General features: G+C 35.1%; 1 protein-coding gene across 1 annotated transcript in view; it reads left to right on the top strand.

Annotated features, from left to right (window-relative positions):
* Window positions 1-21,279, top strand: part of PHF20L1 (PHD finger protein 20 like 1) — a 61,331-nt gene that overhangs the window by 16,724 nt on the left and 23,328 nt on the right. Inside the window, exons 7-15 of the mRNA XM_074901128.1 lie at window positions 512-719; window positions 1,375-1,503; window positions 5,874-5,956; window positions 9,726-9,978; window positions 11,976-12,161; window positions 12,368-12,574; window positions 20,057-20,275; window positions 20,469-20,525; window positions 20,964-20,998. Of these exons, the coding sequence (XP_074757229.1) occupies window positions 512-719; window positions 1,375-1,503; window positions 5,874-5,956; window positions 9,726-9,978; window positions 11,976-12,161; window positions 12,368-12,574; window positions 20,057-20,275; window positions 20,469-20,525; window positions 20,964-20,998 (1,377 nt within the window). The remainder of the gene's footprint in view (window positions 1-511; window positions 720-1,374; window positions 1,504-5,873; window positions 5,957-9,725; window positions 9,979-11,975; window positions 12,162-12,367; window positions 12,575-20,056; window positions 20,276-20,468; window positions 20,526-20,963; window positions 20,999-21,279) is intronic.

Below are 21,279 nucleotides of genomic sequence, written 5' to 3'. Positions count from 1 at the left end.
ACTCTAGAAACAAGATATAATTGCTTAAGAGTTATCCCTGCTTTATCAATTTTAATTCAGGAAGAACTTTGCCCAACTTTGCAGCTGGCTGGACCATGCTTTGAGTTGATTGTAGTTTTGAATAATAGTTAAATTTGAGCAACAATGGAATTGGTGTATTTCACAGCCAGAAGGGTAAGAAACAAGTCAGTGTTCTGGGTTTGGGAGCTCCTGGGTTTCTATAGCGATGATACGTACAATAGGTAGCAGGGAATGTGTGCAGCCAGAATATTATACACTGTTTTTTGAAGATGTTTTCTTTTTGCTTTTTATCCATGTGGCATACTGATAATGATTCAAGTTTTAGGCAATTTGGGAAACTCATTTTACCACTTTTTGAGTAGTAGCCATAAAAATAAATTCAACTGCTGTTGAACATTTCTAGATGAAGTTTCACTGGGTTTATAAGTATTTTCTGTTTGAGTCTCCAGCACTTTTTTAATACTTACTTACCATTTTTTCCTTTTTGGAGGACTGGATAGCTTTGGTCAAAGCTGCTGCTGCAGCAGCAGCCAAGAACAAAGCAGGAAGTAAACCTAGAACCAGCGCAAACAGCAATAAAGATAAAGAGGACAGAAAATGGCTAAAAGTTCCTTCAAAAAAGGAAGAAACATCAACCTCTACAATCATGCAGGAAGTCCAAAAAAAGGAAGAGGAGCCTACATCTAGTGACACATTTGGTAAAAACAAATTCTATAAAAGAGAAAATAGGTTCTTTTGTAATGCTGAAGTAGAATACTTTGTTAATTTTGCAATTAAGTAATAGCTGGTATTTCTAGAGGAGGAGGTCTCATTTGCTATTATAATAACTTTATGATACATGACATTAATCAGTTCAGAACCAATTTTTTATCAGATGAATCTCGTTAAGTCAGCATTTACTTGTACAAAACTTCTAACAAGAGTAAAACATACATTTTTTTTTTTTTTTCAACGACTTCATTGTATGCTTTGGTTCATATTCCTGCATCATCTGTTATCTGTGAGATGATCCCTGATCTTGTTCTAAGAAAAAAAAAAAAATCAGTATGGATGATATATTCATATTCAGGGATGTTTGAAACTATTTCTGGGTTTATAAAAATTTTTTAATTTTAATAGTCTTTAATACTGATTTCTCATAATATTGAGTAAAAATTACAAATTTTGAAGTAATTGCATCTAGTACTTCAATGTGTAATATTAAATCTTCAGAATGTCATTTTCATCCTCAATAGAATTTGAAAGTTTCTTTACTGCAGTATTCTAATAACAGTTCTAGAATAATTAAATATTTTGGGTAGTTTTATGTATTCATGAAATGTGAGTTTATTAGATTTCTCTTCTGTTTAAAAGTAGGATTTCCTGTAGTGGATGTTCCAAAGATGACCTTTGTGCAGGCAGAGAGCACATTATCACACAAGAGGAAAAGTAATCTAGGCAACTCATTTCAGGCAAAGAGAGCTCGTCTTAACAAGATCACTGGTAAAGTACTCTTTTGTTGATAACGATTTTCCTGTTTAATATAGTGAAATCTACATGCTTATATATAAGGTACTAATGTAGATTGATTAAAAGCAGATTCATGAGGCAGATACTCACTACAGTCTTTTACTAGTTTGGAACTTTTAAAGGAGTCTATAAATGGTAATAAAATGTGCCTTGTTCATAAATTTGGAGAATGGTCTCAGATATGTCTTGGTCTTTTAGATTTTTAGGAAGATAGCCATCCTGAACTGATCAATTTATTGAGTACTTTTTAACTCCAGCTGCACAATTTTCCCCATTATCAGGTGAATTTGGGGTTTGTACACTTCTTAACATGGTCATGAGTTACATACCACCACCACTAATAAATAAAAGCTTTTAACTGTGGAAAAACTTAAGTAGTTTTTCATAAAGTAAAACTATTGCTGAGAAGAGTTTACAGTATGTCACTTAAAAGTATGCAAGCCCAGCTACAAATTGAAGCAGTGAAGATCTGAAATGTTTTTTTTTCAGCGTGTATGCATTCATTCCCTACACTTAACTACTCAAAGGTATTAATGGAAAACAAGTATATAGCTATAGAATACATCTTATACAACAGGAAATAGAATAATAGATAATTGGTCATCTTTAAAAGCTGAAAAAAATAATTTTATTCCAAAAGTTAATAAAAGTTTGCTTAATTGTAAAAAAAATTATTTCAGTTTGGATCCCTCCTCCCCCATGCCTCTTAAAAGCAAATTGTGATGCCATCAGTGATCCTGTCAGTATTTAGAATCAGGTAATATGTTTGTACCTGTGCTGGGAAAGTATCAGATGCATTTAAAAAGCTGGGTGGAAAGAAGGTGTGAAGTCTTCCCTCTTAACAGCGGCGCCCTTGGCAGACGGTATGATAGAAATGCATTCCACTCACTATTCTAGTAATTAATATTTTGTGAGAAGTCTGGCAAACTTTTCTATGCTACAGGTGAGAGGAGTATTGTTCTTTTTTTTTTTTGGTAATAGATAGGGTATGGTCATTCATAAAAAAAAAATCTTACTTGTTTCTTCTGTAAGATAAATATAAACTGCATGATGAGTTTTTTTCAGACTTGTTTTGGCTGCTCCAGCCTTTCATAGGTGACCAATGGAGGATGTTTAGTCAGTTTTCTTATGAGTGTGGTTCCATTTCAGTCTCTCAGTCAGTACTTGAATCTAAAGGAGAAACTAAATGAAATGGGCCAGTATAAAACATGGTATTGAAGGAAGTAGTCTTTAGGAAAACGTATCTCTGTCTCCAGGATTTTCTTTCCTGGAAGGCTTCTTATTTGGTACCAAGTTTAGTTAACAAATGTCACTTCTACTCTCCTCTGTCCATAGTGCATACACCCTCAGTTAATTTCCAATTTAATTGTTGCCATGAGCAGTAGAAGTATAAGATATATATACTAGTGATACATACAGGGCTTACAGAGCCCTGTTAATTTTTTTTCTAATAGTAGCTAGTAGCAGAAGATACCTAAACCAGCTGAAAAACCTGTAGCTTAGAAATTGTTTTTCTGTGTTTGTGGATAGATTCTTCTTTCCTGAGGGGCTTTATAAGAATAATAGCAGTTGGACAGGCTCATATAGACTGAACTGAATAATCAGAAAACATAATATTGCAGCCACTGACTTCATTACCATTCAAAAACAGTATGTCTCTGTCTCCATGAAAGCGTACTCCACTAGCAGAGAATGTTACCTTTCAGTGAAACTGAATTAATCCTTTAATTACAAGGTGAAATTTGTCATGCTTGGTAGTTACTTTGTGTGGCTGTTCTCAAATTAACACACTTCTGTAACCCCTACTGTAGTAGGGTTTTTTTATTGATGCATATAATGGAGTATTTTGAATGTGTAACTGCTGATGATCAAACTTTCTGTTGCTACATGCTTATTTCTTATGCTTGAGATGCTTCTAAATTGTCACTTTTGTCCCCAGCGTGAGCTTTTAAATCTGAAGAGAGGTTGGGAATCATAAAGCATTGTAGCTATTAGGAAAACGTTAATTTACCAAGTGTCTTCTGGCTGTATTGGGGAAATAGAGCAAATAATGTGGTTCTAGGAGGCTGTCTGAAGAGAACTGTTCTCTGGATTTCAATTCAGCATTCAGTATTTGTTACAGATTGTCTGCCACAAGGGCCACAGCTGCATCTGGTATTATTTGCTCACCACTTAACAAAATGAAGTTGCTTCCTTTGCCCCTTACTCTTCTGCTACTGCCACTGGGGGAAATTACATTTCCTGAATGTTAAGGATGTCTCCTGCTGAGCATGTATTAATGTCTTCTTCCAGTTAGTTCTTGCCTCTGGAATGCTTGCTTCCACATCTCCCGCTGTAGTATTGATTCCTAAAAGAATATAGGCAACGTTGGCAGCAAGCTTACAGAACAAAACACTTCTGGTTCTCTATGCACCCCATCCTTTTAATTTATTATGTGCTATTACTGACAAAGGATGGTGAACAACCTGCAGTCTTGCTGCTGTAGTAACTTGTGGAGCTGTTTTGTCTTTCTGCAGACATGGTGATTGGTTAGAAAGATACTTAATGAGGTAGAGAAAAAGGAAATAAGAAGGGTTATATACTACTCACAGGTCTGACAGTCTATGTTCATTTTGTGACTTGACTTTCTGAGCATCTAGCTAGAAAGAAGAAACATAGAATCATAGAATGGTTTGGGTTGGAAGGGACCTTAAAGATGATCTAGTTCCACCCCCCTGCCATGGTCAGGGACACCTTCCACTAGCCCAGGTTGCCCAAAGCCCCGTCCAACCTGGCCTGGAACACTGCCAGGGAGGGGGCAGCCACAGCTTCTCTGGGTAAGCTGTGGTTTGTGGAACCACAAAACCTGCCTTATAGGCTATAGCTTGTTTGATATTTAAAACTCCACTTAATTTTGAAAACTATTTTGTTTTTCATTTTACACCATGATTGTCAATATAAAGAACACTGTTAACTTTGCAACTTGATTTAAACAGGATAATTTGAGTGGCTAATGTTTATTTAGGTCCATGAAACCTAAATCTTTTATGAAGCCTAATGCAGAGTTAAAATCTTACATGATAATTTTATTTGTATTAATATAATAGGTCTAAGTAAGTTTCTGCCTTTCCGTTAACCTATTTATCTATAAAATCAATTAGTTTACACTTCTTGTTATGGACATGGTGTTCTGAAAAAGGTTATTTAAAACGTAACTACTTTTCAGTAAACTGAAGCATAATTTAATCTAAAAAAAAGAGTAAATGAAGAAAAGCACCTAGTAGTATTTATTGTGTAGAGCTGAAATGTGATAGTTTTCTAGCAAAATACCACACAGTTTTTTGTGTGCCTGTTTTTGCCTTTTTTTAAATGTCCTGAAACACTTCCTGAGAGACCAGGCTTTGTTAATTTGTAATTTCTTGGGCATTTTGCACTGTGAATTAATTTTGAGCATATCTAGTTTTTCATGGAATGCAACAGGAATTTTCTGTGGATTAGTCAGCTCAAGTTATTTCTGAGGGCTTAAACTCTCCACCCCCAATACTGATACTTACTGGGATTATAATAGTAATTTTTATTCAGATTTCTGGTTTTCAGGTTTTATCAGTTCTGCTTTGTCTTAGGGTGTAGATCTTTTCTTTATCTGCATACTTAGGTAATTAAAGTTACTGTGTGAAGTAGAACTGAAGCTATTGCTATATGCTTAGCCAGCCAAAAGTTTTCTCATATTTATATTTCCTTGTCTTTTACAGATTTTTTTTTTTTTTTGGTAGTCAGTAGTGATATTGTATATGAGTTCATGAATGAAGTGACATATTCTGAGGTATTTGTTCCCCATAGGGTCTTGTTATTGAGGTAATTTGGGAGCTCCACTTCTGAGAATATTGACTTGGAAATTAAATCCCTTGTTCTATTTTGTCTAAAGAAAATTTGCATGTGTTAAAGTAGTAGTAATAAAAATTCTGATGGGAATTTCTTAAAGACTAGAAATGGGAGAGAGAGAAAAGGTTTGTAAATAATTTTGATCTCTTAAAATGTACTTAAGTATCGAGGGCTTGGTGTTAAAGCCCAAGTGCTTGGGCTTTAGAAGGATGCTGAGACATTATTTTACAATTGTTAATTTGATTCTCATCTTGAAATGTCAGAGAGGTATCTCTTGTGAAATGACACCATCGTGGGAATGTCCTTTAATTTTCTGTTTCTTCTAATTTAAAGTGGTCTGCTTTGTGTGGAGCTGTTTCAGAGGGTTTTATGTTGTAGATACAAGCAGTTAATATTTCTTGTCTCACTGTTTTGCTTTGTTTTCCACAAATTCTTGTTGCAAGCCACTTCTGAGTAAAAATCTCTGCAACTTTTCTCCTAAGGTTTATTGGCATCCAAAGCTGTTGTTGCGGATGGTGCTGAAAAAAAGGAAGGCAACAAAGAAACAGCTCCAGTCCTGGAGCAGGTATGAAATGGTAGAGTTTGATTCTTTTGCAAGGTTCCCACTGGAGTGTGCCATGGAGATGTAGTACCTACAACATAAAAATTTGCCCCTTCAGATTTAACAGGGAACTGAAAATTGATCTTATGTTTACATTTCTGGCAGAGCCAGAAGTATGGAATTTAATTGTCTCTAAATAGTGTTGACTTGAATTTCAGTAATGAGCTTTTGTGTTAGAAAACTAACAGAAAACAAAGAAAAATGAAGTCTCCGTGCAACAAATATGAGGAGACCAGTGTCCCAAGGTCCAGTTTTATAGCTGGAACCATGACCGTGACTGGCTTAGGAAAAGGCCCTTACACAAATTTAATTTGTGTTTGAAACAGGGTTTTTGACATCACTTAGAACTTCTTTTAAAAGAAGTTTCTTTTATATTGTAAGAATTTGGTGTTGTAGGCTTGTACGTGTTTTATGAACCGCTCAATGAGCCATACATTTTGCAAGGGTGTGTATTTTAATAAATACAAAAAAGAAACTTTTAAATAATGTTAAGGGTCTGATTTTTAAACCTGCGTGTTTGCAGGACCTGAAGGCTGCCATTTTATCTTTGGCTTATTCCACTGTGTTCAGGCATTGCTTGACTCCGAGTTGTGCATTATCTTGCATATTAAAAGGGCTGAATGCCTAAGCATGGTAAAGCAAGCTAAGGATGAACAGTAGTCTTGATTCAGGACATCTGTTTTCAAATGACTTAAATCAGAGCCTTAATGTAGTTTTAATACAGCTTTTTTGTATTCATTTTCATTCTTCTTTAACAGCAGCATTTGAATAAAATAGCCTTGCTGCCCACAATTCTTAAAAGAGCACTTCTGTTCTCAAGCCCCGGCACACTCTACAAACAGTCCCTACCCCAAACTTTATTTGATATTTTGGTTGTACTGGTTCTTTAGAGCTGATATATAATTGCATTGCTGTGGTTTTTCCATTGACGCTGCATTGGATGCGAGTTTTGTCAATGGAACATGATTTTCTGTTTTTAATGCTGTCACGGTAACGGCAGACTGAGCCACTATGGTGTCAATGCATTGACCGATATTTTGCATAAAGGTTTACAATGTATTGACATGACATTCCATTTCTCAAATTTTTGCATATTAAAGATGCTATGATTTTATTGCTACTGTGTGTGATATTTTCAATGTGCAAAAAACTGTGAAATGGCTTACAGCATGCTGTTTTTGGAAGAATCATTACAATGTAAATCTTATCATGCAGAATCCCATTATGGTGAATGGGACTTTGTGGTTTACATAGACTGTGTATGCAACAGTATAAACTACAGTGCATATTTACTAAAACCTTTTTGTTACTTCTTAGACTTAGTAACTCGGCTGTTTCTGTTTTATTGATTAGATACAAAAAAAAGATGTCTCTGTCATTGTTTACATGCTAATGGTCTGAAAAACCTCATTTTTGGAAATACTAGTTAAGCTCCTTTAAAGAGGCATCTAAAATCCCAAATTGTTCTGTTCCTTTGCTTCTAACTAAAACCAGAAACCTCACAAACATTTAAACGATCAGCTGTGGGGAGGAAAATTTTTGAGCTTAAAGCTTTTTTCACCAAGTTCCTGCCCAAACTCAAATTAAAATGGCCGAGTTGTAAAACTCCCCCAAAGCTTTTCCAATAGCAAAGCTGACATTCCTTAGAGGTTTTGTCTGCTACTGCTATAAATTGAATGGATAAAATATCTTGTAGGTTTTTTAATAATGTAATACAGAACCTGGTAGAAGTATTCAGGCCAATAGCCGAAAACTGACTTTGTTGATGGAAGTTTATTTTATTTATATTTATATATTTTTAGTTTACAGTTGTCTTAAACCCAAAACCTCAAACGATTAGTTGCACATACAGTAGTTTATTTAACTGTATTAGGGTATGTCATGTTATATTTCCTTTTGACCAAGACCTGATTAGATGAATAACATTAATTCATTGAGGTTTTTAATGTTAATTTGTCCTGTTAAGAGGTTAAGCACCTTATCAAAATATTAATTTAATTTTTTTAATCTTGTTTAAATAACTTTGTAATTTGAAAGTAATGGATGCTGTAGTAATGTCTTTCACATCTGTGAAGATGAACAATAAAATTGTTTATTTACAAGTTACGACTCTAATTAATTTCTGGTAATACCTCTCATAACCAGCATAGGTATACTCTACAGTTCATGGAATATTTGTTTAAATGAATAAACTGCACTTAGTACATGTGTAATTGAGTTATTCAAGGTAGAACTGGTGTCTGCTGAGTGGGATGTTTTGCACCGGATCTTTACATGATACTTCCAGCAAGCTATTCATGTAGCATTCAGGGGTGCCCTTTTACAAACACAGAATGTGCACTTGTGTTTTTTTGTTTTTCTTTTTTTTTTCCTCTCTTGGAACATGAAAAGTTCCAGTGGAAAATAAAATTATGATTTATAACAAAACCCCAAAATACCCTCAAATCATCAGAGATGTGACGTTTTTAGTTTGGATAAAGTGGTGCACACATTCTAGAAATAGCTTTTGACTTTGTTATGGTTTTATTAGATGGTACTATGCTGTGTGATGTAACTGGGGCAAGAAAGGGGACAGGTTTAAGAAATAACGTTCATATATTGTAGTTTGCCATTGTTGGGCAAGTTGTAACACATGCACAGTTTATTCAGTAAAGTAGGAAGAACTTCCAGTTCAAAATCTAAAATGCTGATGTCTGTCAATGCATGCTAACTGTCTAAAAATAATACTTCAGTATGTGTGTTAAGAAGGATGAAAATTGATGAAATTGGAAAGCTGCATTATATGTTGATTTTTTCTTTTTTTCTTCAGAAACTGTTTTAACTCTATCTGCTCATTTTTCCCCAACAGTTAGCAATCTATTTAACCCTGTGGTGCTAGAAGTTGTGATTTCTTCATGTATTTGCACAAACATATAATGTGGTGAAATCCAGACTCCCAGCACTGAAAGGGGTTGTGTGAGAGTGTGTTCAGCACTTGGAAACTTTATTGTTTTCAGACATTCCTTAAAGGAGCATTATCAACTTTTTCAGGTTCTTATCTAAAAATGAAATTTGTGTTAAAGTTTTCCTGAGGAAATCTTTAAACTCTTTTTTTGCTCTGGTCAGGGAAATGACTGTGAAGGAAAAATTTTGGCAACTGTTTTTAGAACTGCAGTCATTCTGAGCAAGGATTGCCTGTTCATTGCAGTGCAAAAGCCTGTCAGAGTTCAAGTGGTGTCTGGACGATGATCTTAGTCATATGGTTTAATTGCTATTCCTCGCAGGACTGCCTAATGAGTTGGCCTCAGTAATCCTTATGGGTCCATTCCAACTTGAGATATGCTAGGATTGTACATCAGTGTACATATTCTGGCTTGTAACAAGTGTCCTCCAAGTTATACTCTGAGACAGCAGTGACAGTCCTGGTCTACTGAAGATGAAAGAGACAGAAAATAAGACTTTGGTGAATTTTTAAAATGAGAATGGAGTTAAAATGTTTTGGTTTTGGGCCTTCTGCAGGTATTTCAAATAGTAAGAAATTAGGGTGTTCTGAAAACTGAAAATGATTGATAGTGCTCCTTTAAAGAAAAAGTTCAATGTGATGCATTTAAATAGTTTTAATTTGTACTGAAAATAATGTTGCTTTAGAATGTGTTTTGAATACTAAAATTGCTTTTAAAAAGATCAAAATAGAATACAAGAACTACAGCGAAGAAACTGAAATAAAAGTATCAATTTTTTATTATTTATTCAGGAGATTTCACCTAAACCACAAAGTCAGAAAAAAAATGAAGCTGATATTAGCAGTTCTGCCAACATTCAGAAACCTGCACTGTTATCCTCAACTTTGTCTTCAGGAAAGGCTCGCAGCAAGAAATGCAAACAAGAATCTGGAGATTCTTCTGGGTGTATAAAGCCCCCTAAATCACCACTTTCCCCAGAATTAATACAAGTCGAGGATTTGACGCTGGTCTCTCAGCTTCCTTCTTCTGTGATAAATAAAACTAGTGAGCACAGACATTTTAAAAAAAATACCGTAATTACTTACAAGAGATATACAGAAATTTTTTTGGTTGTAAATGGCTATTGCTTTTAAAAATGAATCTGCTTTAAATAAAAGGTCCAAGCGGGAGAATTAGAGGTAGTTCAGTATTTTAAAAGTCAAGTTGCATAATAAGGCATATGAATTACTCTACTGGAAATAATACATTTAAATAATACATTTATATTTATAGAGTCATGGCTTTTAATGGTTGACTTTCCCTCCAGCTTAAATCTCCATGTTAGTACTACCAGGGATACAGGAAAAATCAAACCTCTCTTCTGAAGGGGCCTGATTCATTAAAAAGAAAAGACGTACACCTTGGTTGTGGACCTTACCTTCTCTGAGAAATTCCGCCTTCAGCAGGCTGATGTGCTGTACCTGTTGGCTGTGGCATTCTTCACCTTATGTGATATTTCGTCCAAATATGATGTGAAAGAGAAGATGGGTTCAAGATCTGTGGTGGGGAAATACAAAAAAATCGGGTTTCTTTGTCTCAGTAAAATACTATAGATGTTCAGCTTCTTAAAATGTAACTGATTTGCAAAGGACTAAAATATTGATTATCGGAAGAACAGGGAAAGGTTTATGCTGCATCCTCGAATATGCTATTTTTTATGAATATTAAAATATTTCTACGATTTTTTTGAGAGTACATTAGGTTCTTAGTTTGTTGCCTGAAGAACATTAAATGATGAAGCCAAGAGTTAAAATAAATGTGGGTGCCAGTAAGTCAAAAGCTACATTTTTGTTTCACCTTTAGAATAGTGGTTGAGGATGGAAGACTAAACCTGCATTGCGTGTTCCTCTTAACCTTGCTTTGATACTTTCCCTTGGGAGATAAGTTTCTTTTAATCTTTTCTCACAGATAACTTTAAATGAATGGGAGAGGGAGGGTTGCAAATTCAGCTGTCTCTATTTATTCAGGTCACATTGGTATAAATTGTATTTTGTCCCTACAAAATACTAGCTGTCATCTATATTATAATACACCTTCCCTCCCCTAAACTAATGGTAAGTAGTTTTCCTTGAGCATGTTTGTATTATGGATTAAGTCAGACTTTTCTGTAGCAACATTTTAAAAATTAGCTAATTTAGAAGTTGGTTACTTAATAGCTTAGATATTGTTAGTGCTGTCTTTTAATCTTTGGCTTCTGAATCTTTACCACCTCTAATGGAAATTTCAGTTTGATGTCTTTATTTTTAAATCTGTACATATTTTACTCCAAAAACTACTTCAGGAGAGAACAGTGATTTACAGTGTAATAGTGACTTAAATGTTTTTCTAAAGCAAAAGTTTGTGAAGCTAGGCAAAATTGGAGAATTGTAGCGGAGTCTAGGTTTTTTGTTTTTAATGAATCAGGCCTATATTAACCTATATCAATCCTCCCCCCCTTTTTATTTTAAATAGAAAGTTCTTGAGCCTTCTTACTGTGCCATGCATTGGCAGTGTGCATTTGAAATACAGTTGGGGTATTGATATCAGGTTAGCAGAAGACAGGAGGTGGGATATAAAAATAATCACTGCTTTTGATTTTTTAAAGTTGTATGTTAACACTATCCATTACTTTTTAGATCTTTAACTGTGATCATTTGTTCTGTTTACTGTTAAATCCTATTGCCCCCTTCCATTATAAGTAGCCTACTCTCCTGGGTTATATGGGGTTTGTTTATTGTAAATACACTGTTTGCCTAAAACAGCCTTTATCAGCGGGGAAGTAGGTGCCCTAATAATGTATAATAAGCAAAAAGCAGAATCATGTCTTGAGCATAACTCTACTTTTTTTTTTTTTTTTTGCTCCTGGTAGTCACAGTTTTTAATTACTTTTACCAGTTCTGCTGTGATTACCAGCTTTGCAAATAAGAGCTATTTAAATCACTCCCCATCTTTAGATCTCAAATACTGCGGTAAGATTATGGTATATCTCTCTGCTTCATGAACATTGAAAGATCTCTTTTTAGGTCCATCACAGCCAGTGAATTCCCCTAGATCCTACAAACATAGTCAACGGAGAAGAAGATCACAGCGTTTAGCCACTTGCTCCTTGCCTGATGATTCTGTAGAAAAAGTTTCTTCTCCCTCTTCAGTTACTGATGGAAATGTGTTCTCCATCAGTGGTCAAAACCAACAGTCATCAAAATTGGAGGGTAATGTATCTTAATCTAATAAAGAACTGCCCAAGAGAAATTGAATCATAAAAATTAGACCTTTCACCGTTTTCATCTAATGGATATTTTGACTTATTGTAGCTAAAGCTGTATGCTGTTCCTATGTTTTGTAGTGCTGCAATCCAAACTGTTGTTTGTTGGACCTATGTATCTTTTTTTAATATTACATTTTTTCTTTTATGTAGTACCTGATGTTGCTCATATGTCACTTGAGAAGCGTGGACCATGTCTCCCTCTTGATTTAAGCCGTAGTTCGGAAGTTACAGCACCATTATCCACAGAATCCACTTTCCGTAATGAATATCCCAGTAAAGACAAGGAAGATATTCAGATGATTACATATCTTTCTTCCAAAGCAGTAACTGATGGAAGAGTAGCTACAACAGCGTCAGGTAAAGAGATTCAGTATACAACCAGTTAGGTTTATAGTTGTAGGGTTAAAATGTATGTATATTCAGTCGCACAGAAAGAGGGGATATTTTTTTGTTTCTTCCCCCCCCCCCCCCCCCCCCCCCCCCTTCTGCACATTCACACACCTGCCACTCTTTCTGGGGTCCATCCATCTGCATATTCTTTGTCTTCCACTGGCTTTGAGCTGCATTAGCACTTTTTTCGAACACACTTTAAGGAGGATCTGAGTATGGAATATAAAAAGCAGTATTTATTTCAAAAATATATTGGTAAAACTTGTAAAAATAATTCAAGGTTGTTTACTAACATACTAATATATACTAAATCTAGATGTACTCATTTATCTTGTGACTTCAGCTTTAAAACTCAGTAGTGTTTTCATAGACAGTCAGCACTCCTCTACCTTTGCTTTTGTGTGCAGTGGAAATTTTGTCATTTGCTTGCTACGAAATGTTACTTGAAAATATTTCTGAAAAATCCTCTAAAACTTCTATAGACTCGGTTCACCCTCACAAAGTTAGCAGAGAGCCCAGTACTGGAACTCTGTGCTGCCTCAGTTTGTAGCAGTTGCTGGCTACTGTGGTTTAAGGGAATCACTTGGGTAGAGGCAGTTAAGAGATTTGGGGAATGGTTTACATAGTGATTTGCAGATCCTACAAGTGTTGGGTTTTTTCATCCAGTGTACAATAGGTGTCCATACACTTTTTTCATAAGTTTCTTATGTGGATGAGTATTGTACCTTTTTTAATTGGCTTCCAAGAAAGAATACTCTCTCAAGCCTTTTTTTTTTTTTTTTTTTTCCCCTTAAATGAGAAAATTGTTCAACAAAATAAGAGGAGGAAAAAAAATTACTGTATTCTGCTGGGAAAGTTTTTGGTAAATGTTATCAATAGTAACAGAGGACAATGTGACCTAAAGTATAGAATTATGGCACTCAAACTATAATTAGTCTTGTTTGGGGGTTGAGAAATAACTTTGCATTAAGATGTTGTTACAGCTAAAGTGCTTAATAGGTCAGTGAGCCATTTTGTTTGGTATGTACAGCCCCTTCTTGGGTTTCTGCCCACACATGCTCCCACTGAAAGTATAAGATGATTGCTTCATCGAGTTGTAGCATGGCTATTTAACCTGATGTAGCAAAAGCTGTGTAGGATTCTTGGATCAATATTGCATTGTTTAAAATAGATGATTATAATTATCCTTTCTCTCTCAAAACAATAAATCTCTTAATCTCTTAAACTAATTTGTCAAAATAAGGACTATGGAATTTCTAATGAGCTGCCACTTAAGCTTTTAAAAATACTACTTAGTTTCTCAAGTGAAACCACGTGACAGTCTTCATTTGCCTTTAATTACATTGCATAGCAGTAGAATTCCAGATTCCTGGGAAAATTCTGTAAAAGTCCTTTTACCTCATGTCTTCTGCCACTAAGAGAGGTACTTTTGGGAGTTGTAAATTTGCCCACTCAGAGAACAAGATCATAAAAGAAACTAACAGCTTCCAACTACCATCTGTTTCATGCTTATTAGAACTCACTTCAGTTACTAGGATTTTAACTTCTGGCTTTTCTGATACACTTTCTGGATCATTTAATGTGTAGTTAGTAATGCTGATGGGTATTTTTGTTGCCTGCTTCTGTCATGGAACTGGCTTGGAGTCTGAGTGAGCTTCTTCTAGACCCAGCATCCATGAGTATACTTCTACCTGTTTGTTTGTTGAGCTGGGTCTTGGTCTTGGCCACAGCTGAGTCTAGTTAAAGAAATAACATGTTTCCTTTATAGCCACCTTTATGACTCAAAAATATCTGACATGTACACACACTTTGTCAGGAGAAACCATTCCCTGACAAATTTATCTGGTATTACTACTTGTGTCCAGAATGGGAAGATGGAAGCACTTGCAGCCTATGCCGGAAGATACAGTTTATACTGTATTTGAAGCTTAATGGAGCTTTTTTTTTGACCTACATAATTTTACGACTCATAAGGTCTCAAGGTACTGATTTGCCAGCTACCTTTTTGTCTTCTGGGCTTTTGCCTTCCAGGCAGACCTGTGTTTTGTTCCTAATTCTTATGTATTACAGTTTTTCTCCATGTAATAGAACTCTCTGCCTCGAGCAGTATAAGATGCGTGGGCTGAAAGACTAATCTAAGCAGTTTGATATCTAATTTGGAGATAGATTTCTTGGGAGGTTTTGGAGCTGGCTGCCTCTGCTAGTAGTATCTCTAGGACTCTAACTGAAGTCCTTACATCTTTTAGGTTCATCTCAGGCTTCTAACTCTGAAACTCATTTGTCTCTGATCTTTCTCATACTCTTAGAAGAAAAAAGAAAAGTAGGTTTTTAAGTTCAGGTTTGAAACCTCTGAAGATACCCTACGTTGTTGAATAATATTTTGTTTGTTCTCTGCTTTAGGAGGCGTCTTTATACTTTTGAAATAGTACAGGTTCTCCAGTCATGTTACTTAAGGACACATAACTATACCAAATTATTGTATGCTTCAGGAGAGTGAAAAGAATCCACACTATCACCAAGTTTCCTTTTCTAATTAACCTTTTTAAACAATGGCAAGCTGATATATAAAGGAGAGATGCCCAAAGCCTTCCTTTCTCATTCCTGTCAATGCTTGAAATTATTGAGAAGTTAATTTCCCTTATGCAGGAACATCTGCCAGCCTAAGTGCAATTTGATATATTGCATTGTTTAGTTTATGCATTGTGACTCTGTAGATTACAATTGAGAATGCTGGTGTAAAATCCAGACTACTCTGTAATTGTCTGCTTTTTTTAATCTTAAAGAACTATTTTAAATCTACGTCCTTTTATGATACATCTGCTGTTTAGATTTTTATGGACATGGTCTGGACAGATCTGGTTCTAGATTTTGCCAACACTGTAATTTGCTAAATTCACTTAAGTTGGACCTGCTGGCTTTGTAATCATTGAATTAGATAACTGTAGATAGTTTCAGAAATTACAGAAGTAACAGAAGTGTTTAGCCTGAAACAGACTATTACAATTGACGACTCTTCCATAAAAGAGATGTACTGGTTTAGATTCAGAGATGCCGTTTGTGGCTTTGGAAGTTTAGACTTCTGGTAGGGACTATCAGTTGAGTCAGCTGAAAAAATAATTTTGCATTGTTAAAAATGATGCATTTTAATGACCGCTTTGAAAAACACCAGGTTAGCAACTTTTTAATAAGAGGGGAAGGGATGAGGTGCACTGAAGTGCAGAAACATGAATGGTAACTCATAGTATCGACATGTAGATTCCTTCTCAAAATCATGGCTCAAAATGAACAGTATGTTATTTCATAGAGACAGCACAAAAGTACTGTGATCAATTCTGTCAGTCCGCAGGCTACATGGAACGACTGTGCACTTTGGTAGACACCGATACACTACCAGTTAATTACTGAACAGAGGTATTGCTTTGCTGAAACTGGTGCATGGACCTACTTGCAATCACCTGATACTGAACATAACTAAGAATCCTCCTTTTCAGTTGTCAGACTGCTTAAAATGCAGATAAATGGCCTTTTTGTCAGTTAGCCTTCCATAGGCTAAATATGCAGTCAGTCTAAATACATGCAAAATGCTGTAGTTTTCCAGTTCTGACTACATGAAGTTCAGATCTTCCTGCAATTATAGTTTTCTTTAAATTGGTCATAATTTTCTTGGTTTCTGTAACTCTACACCATTTTTTTAGTTTAACTGTTACGTATTGAGCAAACATAATTTCAGCAAGTAACCTGGGGTTTAAAATTTAAGTAAAAGTAAAATTAAAAAATTACACTTACTAATATAACTATTATTTATAATAATAATATAATATCATTAGCTGTTATTTCCTGTCCTAGCTCAGTCTAGATGATTTTGCTAGTAAGATAATTAAGTTAACTATATGAAAGACATTTTCACTTACGCTAAAAGAAAAAACATTGTATACTCTTACATAATTCTACTGATGTTTACTGCAGCAGGAACAATACAATGGCTGGTGTACAAAATTTTCAGAAAAACAAGATTAATCTCTTTTTAATAAACCTGCCATTGTTAGTAATCACCCTGCTTCTAAGAGGTGTCTAGACTCTAGTGCACTAAAGCTCTTGTTACTTTGGAGCTGTTTTACTCTGAACATCTATTGATAGCCAGGTTTGCTCCCTAATTTGAATGTCTGCCATTCTAATCTCTGCCCTGAAGTTCCCAGCTGATTTTTGGGATAGTTAGCTGAAGGCAAGCAAGAACTTTTCACGTCCTCATCTTTCCTAAAGAGATCATCTTGTGCAGGATCTGATGTTAATCTGTAATATGTATTTAAAATGCATTTAGATATAAAATTCATCCTACACGCAGGGAATTCAAACCACAAAATTAATTACAATAGAACCACGAGTTATGCTGGTCATGTTATGATTTAAGTTGTATATTAGTGCATATAGTTATATTTCTGTTATTAGGAAAGTTGAAGCATCAAAAGCCATGGAATAGAATATCATGCAACCACATAAGTCACTTCACATTAGTACAATTTATTTTAATTTGCTGAAATAAGTAGTACCACTAAAAGCCCGTTGGTGCTGCTGCACTTAGAGCAGAGCATCCTATTCTGTGCCTGTGCTTGCACGGGGGAGGCTTGTGTCACCTCACCATGCCAGACCAGGAGAGGTGGCATTGGAAACATGCCATAAACTGGACCAGAAGGTGCTGTGGTTTGCATTTGGTTTTAATTTGAAATCAGTCTTCTAGTGATAAACTACTGGTTATGTCACTTTTCTAAGATCAATTTTATCAAGTGTAATCTCTAAGCATCTTTCTCTCTGCTGAGTGTTAACTGCAGACCTCCCACACTTCACTGTGTGGGAGGTAGCTGACTAGACTCTTCAACAGGAATAAAATTGCAATTAGAAGTAACAGTTAAAAATATATGGTAATATTTCCATAAAGGATTTTTTTATAAACTAATATATTTCTTGCTGTATTTGTTACTTGCTCTTCAGAATGTGATTGTCTGCTTTGTCTAGTTTTGTGGTTATTTGTAAGGTATAGTGATTGCATAGTTGATAATTAGACTTTGCAATCCTTAACACGTTATATAGGATTTGAGAATTTAGGGTTCTCAATCTAGAATTATTTCTGATTAATAACAGTAAAAGCCAAGAATAGCATTGCAGAATGTGCAGGCATAATAGTAAATTTCTGTTTTCAGGTTACTATAGAAAGGCAGTCTGGAGAGCACTGCCATTGAGATGGATATTTGTGTGACTGTAGCAGATTTCTGCCCATCATAGATGTTCCCTCAGTTACTTAGTTACTAGCTGATTACTTTGTTAGATGTGCTTGTGTTGAAAATTATTGAGATAGTGAAGTTTGTGTTGTGGCTATCAATATCGGAGCATATTTGAATGTCTGAGGTCAGGATTTCTTATGAATCATGAAGTTTAAATACTAATTCATCTAATATTGAGACAAATTTCTTTTGAGATTGTATGGATGGGGTATTCTCACATCTTTTTATCAAAATGGCCTAACCAAATTATATACATTTGGGTGATCCTTCTGTGCTCTTTTTAGAAACGAGACAAGACGTTGATAGCATGATGATGTGGAAAGTGTCACTTTTTTCTTTTCCTGAGGTGCTAAAATATACTTATTGCTCCACAGATGGCAAAGCAGTTCAGTCCTGTAATGGAGACAAATGTTAATTAGGAAACCCAAGAAAGGAATAATTTGGATAGTGTTTTATGTGGATAAGTATCCCAGCAAGCTAAGTCCACTTGAAATACAAACAAAGGCAAGAGCCTCAATAGTAGACCAGTCTTGAAAGGATTATGGTCTTAGGTGAGATGACTGATTTCAGGTAGCCTCAGGTGTGGTCATGTAGCTTGCATCTTGTGGTAGTAGTCAGTGTGCAGAACTGAGCAGCTCCTTCTGGCTGCTGCTAGATTGCATAGCATGGTGATGCCTTGCGTCTGCAGCTGGGAACATCTGGCATTTAAAAGTGTGGTGTGGTGTGGTAGGCGATGTACCACTTTCTATTGCTCTTGCTGCCCCTGTGGCTTTCTCACTCTGTGGCATTTTGATTTTTTTTTTTCCTGAGAAGGCTGCCTAGGAGCTGGTGTGAATTTCATGTAACGTGTATGTTGTATCCTAGTAAAATTGGGTTTGTCTTTCCAAGCATGGAAGGCCACTGTATGGAGTCAACTGTGAGACATTCTTGTCTTATCCCCAGAATCCATTTACGACTGATGAATTCACTAAATTATCTTACCACTGCTTATTTAAATGCTTTTTGTTGTTTTATTACTGAATATTTAAAAAAAAAAAAAGGGGGTGCGGGTGGGGGGGAGCTCAAAGAAGCCATTCCAGATCAGCTCTGTATTTTGTCTTGTTTAATATCTTGACCACTGGCAGGTATTTTTCAGGACTTTTAAAGTGCTAAACCAAAAAAAACGCGTAAGTGCTATTTTACATGCTGATACTTTTGTTGGGCTCATATGTTCAGAGACACCAAAGGTGACTGGTGTCTTCAAGTGTTTACAGCTGGCATTGAAAAACCTGAACCCCTTAGGACTTTTCAGAGGTGCATTTTTGTACAGTATGTCCTTGGCATGGTCCTGAAATGTTCTCAATGGTCTGATGAAGATTAGGCTTTCCTAACTAGATTTAAATGAAACTTAAAGCTCTCACAGTATTAATGAACACAGACAGTTTTGAATTAACTCAATAATATTCTTTTGTAAATATTTATTCTAGTTTGATTATTTGAAAATACCATTATCCTATTTGATTATAAATATTAGCAATAAAAATTATAATTTCAGTTTAGTTTTGCCATGTTATTTACTAATTTGCATCAGATAAAGATTAAAAAATAAGTATTTCACTGAATAAACTTTTCTGAATAGTGCAATAATTGTCAGTATATGATGCTCAGTTCTGAAAAGCTATTAAGAGTATTTTGCATGTAATTCAAATGTCGATTTAAATACACATGTGAAAGACTGATTTAAATGTTACTAAAATCGATTACAAATGCATTAAGCAGAAGTGTAAATTTTAGTGCTATAAAAATTTTGTGCCAGAGCTTAGTTCTCTTTTCGCATAATGGAACATAAATGATACTGACAATGTCAGCACCTTTAACACTTCCTGTTGAGATGGGTTTCTATTACAGTGAAATAAAAAGGAAACAAAAAGGCTTAAAAGTAGCAGCAAAAGTAGGCTTTAAGCAGTACCAGTAGTTTAAAAGTGGGATTCAATTTCAAAACAGACAAAGAAACCTTCTGTGGCATGTATTGCCTTGTATGCAAGACTTAAGACCTAGGCATTCATATGCAGTAATTATATATTAAGTGTGATGTCAAGTATTGGTAATAATATCATTTCAGTGGTCTGACCCAGCCAGTGATCTGGCTGCAATCCTTACAGAATGCCTAGTAAATCTGTCTTCTTGTTTTCAGCACCCTCGTCCCATGTACATGCCTTGCATCTGGAAATGCCTTTAACCAATAGTCTAAAGTTACCCAAAGGGAATAGTAAAAAAAAGAGGTCTTCCACATCAGTGAGCTCTGAAGGGACAGAGATACAGTGCTCTGTGCCTATAAAGGAGAAATGTTTTGAGAGTCTGAAGGAGAAAATATTAAAGAACGTGATTGAGAAGGACAAGCATTCAGAAGTTGGTAAACTACAATACTTTTTGTTTCCAGTGCTTTAGACAATAAAAATAATTGTAAAATGACATTAAAAATAATTTTATTGTTTCTATTTTTCTATTATTATATACCATTAGGATTTTTTACAGTCTGATGACTTTTACAAGAAAGTAGGTCATCAGCCAGACATTGCCCTTATGTCATATTCTTCAATTTGCAGGTGCAGTGCGAATGGAAAGAAAAGGAAAACTGGAAGAGAAAAGTTCTTCAACATATGGTATGTACAGAGCAATAATATTTTTAGGAAAAAGGAAAAAATCTCTCATACATGATGTATTTTACACTCTTCAGAGACTTCCTGGCCCCAGCTGTACTACTTTTGTTTGTGTAGGTCTTAAAAACAGTTTTTACATATGTGACAAGTTTATAGTAGAAGAAAAATTTGTAAGAGAAAATGGAAATGCCCATAGCAAGGATTTGGAAGGGTCTGAAATTACCTATAAGAGGCTGGGAAAAAAAGATTTTGTTGTTGTTGTGTCAATGATACTGCCTTTATTTCCTTGTACTGACCGATTTGTGTGGGGAGAAAACATTTAGGTTTGACTAGTAAAGCATTTGTCAGTTTTTGAAAAAAAAAAAAAGAGGGCTTTGATTTTATCCTGTCTTTCAAAAAAAAGAGATGGTCAAGAATTCATAAATTTTTCTGTTTTTCCAGGAGATAAAGTTGTTTCTGTGTTGCCCAAGAAGAGAGTAAGACTCTAATTTGTGTGCAGGAAACAATCCTTAAACACTGACTTTAAGGACTTATTTTCTGTAGCAAATCAATTTCTTCATTATTTATCTCACTGCTGATTATACAGAAAAATATTATGGATTGAAAATTTTGTGGAATGTATTTTGTCTGTGGACAATTAATAGGATAAATAGATTTTTTTTTTTCTGAGACAAAGTACTTGTCCCCATATGTATACCAACAGTGGTTAGAAATGAACTGCAGTGTAAAAAATGTGTCATAAATCTTAGTCAGAACC

Source organism: Athene noctua, chromosome 2 (genome assembly GCF_965140245.1).
Source record: "Athene noctua chromosome 2, bAthNoc1.hap1.1, whole genome shotgun sequence".
Taxonomy (NCBI): domain Eukaryota; kingdom Metazoa; phylum Chordata; class Aves; order Strigiformes; family Strigidae; genus Athene; species Athene noctua.
The sequence above is the reverse complement of the archived record's forward strand: the minus strand, read 5'-3'. Positions and strand labels throughout refer to the sequence as shown.